The sequence below is a fragment of the Echinops telfairi genome, unplaced genomic scaffold, assembly GCF_000313985.2.
Source record: "Echinops telfairi isolate 266 unplaced genomic scaffold, ASM31398v2 ScPeMD7_60;HRSCAF=208, whole genome shotgun sequence".
Classification (NCBI taxonomy): domain Eukaryota; kingdom Metazoa; phylum Chordata; class Mammalia; order Afrosoricida; family Tenrecidae; genus Echinops; species Echinops telfairi.
In genome coordinates, this window is record NW_022103958.1 from 1,803,773 (window position 1) to 1,804,912 (window position 1,140).

The window sequence follows — 1,140 nt, forward strand, 5'->3', positions numbered from 1 at the left end:
GTTGCAACCCATGGGTTGAGAACCGCTGATCTAAAGAGATTTACACTGGGGAAAATAGAATGCAGATGGAAACAATGCATTTCTAATGGATATTTTATTCAGCCATGAGATATTATAATGTACCCAATAGAACTACAAAAATTATGGCATCCATTGTATTTTAGGAACTGATTTAATATTCAATTGATTCTCCAGATGGTACAAGAGTGAGTTTTTCTAGGAAGGTTATTTACAATGCATCATATCTTGTGAAAAATATATCCTTAATCTGTTTTGCCTATAGTTCTTAAAGGTTTTATGGCAAACAGCTAACAATTGGTACATTGCTAATAAAAAGAGCAATAGTGTAGAACAACAAATTCTATTTTTAATTGATATTCAAAATTTCCTTTCATACAGGAGAAAGTCTCAGTTGTCTGCTATTCTGAATTCAGTTTAATGCTTCTGTATCCATATGTGTGTATATATATATGTATACACACACACACACACACACACACACACACATTTCTTGTTTTTCATTGCTTTTTCAATTTGTTTACCCTTTACTGTAAAATTAGGTGGGAGTTAAAATTTTGGATCATAAATTTTAAAAAGAGTTTTATTGGCACATAATCCACATTATATATATATATATATATACAAACTAATATTATTCTCAGGCTCAAAATGTTCATGGCTGAAAAGTAATTAAACCTGTATGAGTCCCCAATAAAATGATTAAAAGGAAGTAATTAAAGAAATCTAATATTTGGCAATAAGTAACTTATTTTTCTTCTTACAACTAATGTTGATTCTTTTTATTTATAAGATGATATATTTAATTTTCGAATATATATATATTTATTGGAAAAATTATTTTAAAGATTATTGTTGTACAAGTAGGCTGATTAATAATTTAAAAGTAGACATTACCGAGTTAACTCAAACCCTGTTTTTTGTTCTCAAGAAAAGCAAGACAATGAAGAGATTGTAATTTTTTAGGATTCGAAAATAATATTCTGTGGATCGTCAAACTCCATATCAAACTCATTTCCATTGAGTAGGATTCATAGCAACTCTGTAGTACAGAGTAGAATTAGCCTGGTGGTTTCCAAGACTGTAAATCTTTACAGAAGTATGAGCAGTTGGTGGTTTTGA

At 29.3% G+C, this 1,140-nt stretch overlaps 1 protein-coding gene across 1 annotated transcript in view; it reads right to left on the reverse strand.

Moving 5' to 3' along the window:
- Nucleotides 1–1,140, reverse strand: part of LOC101651285 (olfactory receptor 4P4-like) — a 16,917-nt gene that overhangs the window by 2,106 nt on the left and 13,671 nt on the right. Inside the window, exon 2 of the mRNA XM_045291103.1 lies at nt 323–361. Coding sequence (XP_045147038.1) covers nt 323–361 — 39 coding nt within the window. The remainder of the gene's footprint in view (nt 1–322; nt 362–1,140) is intronic.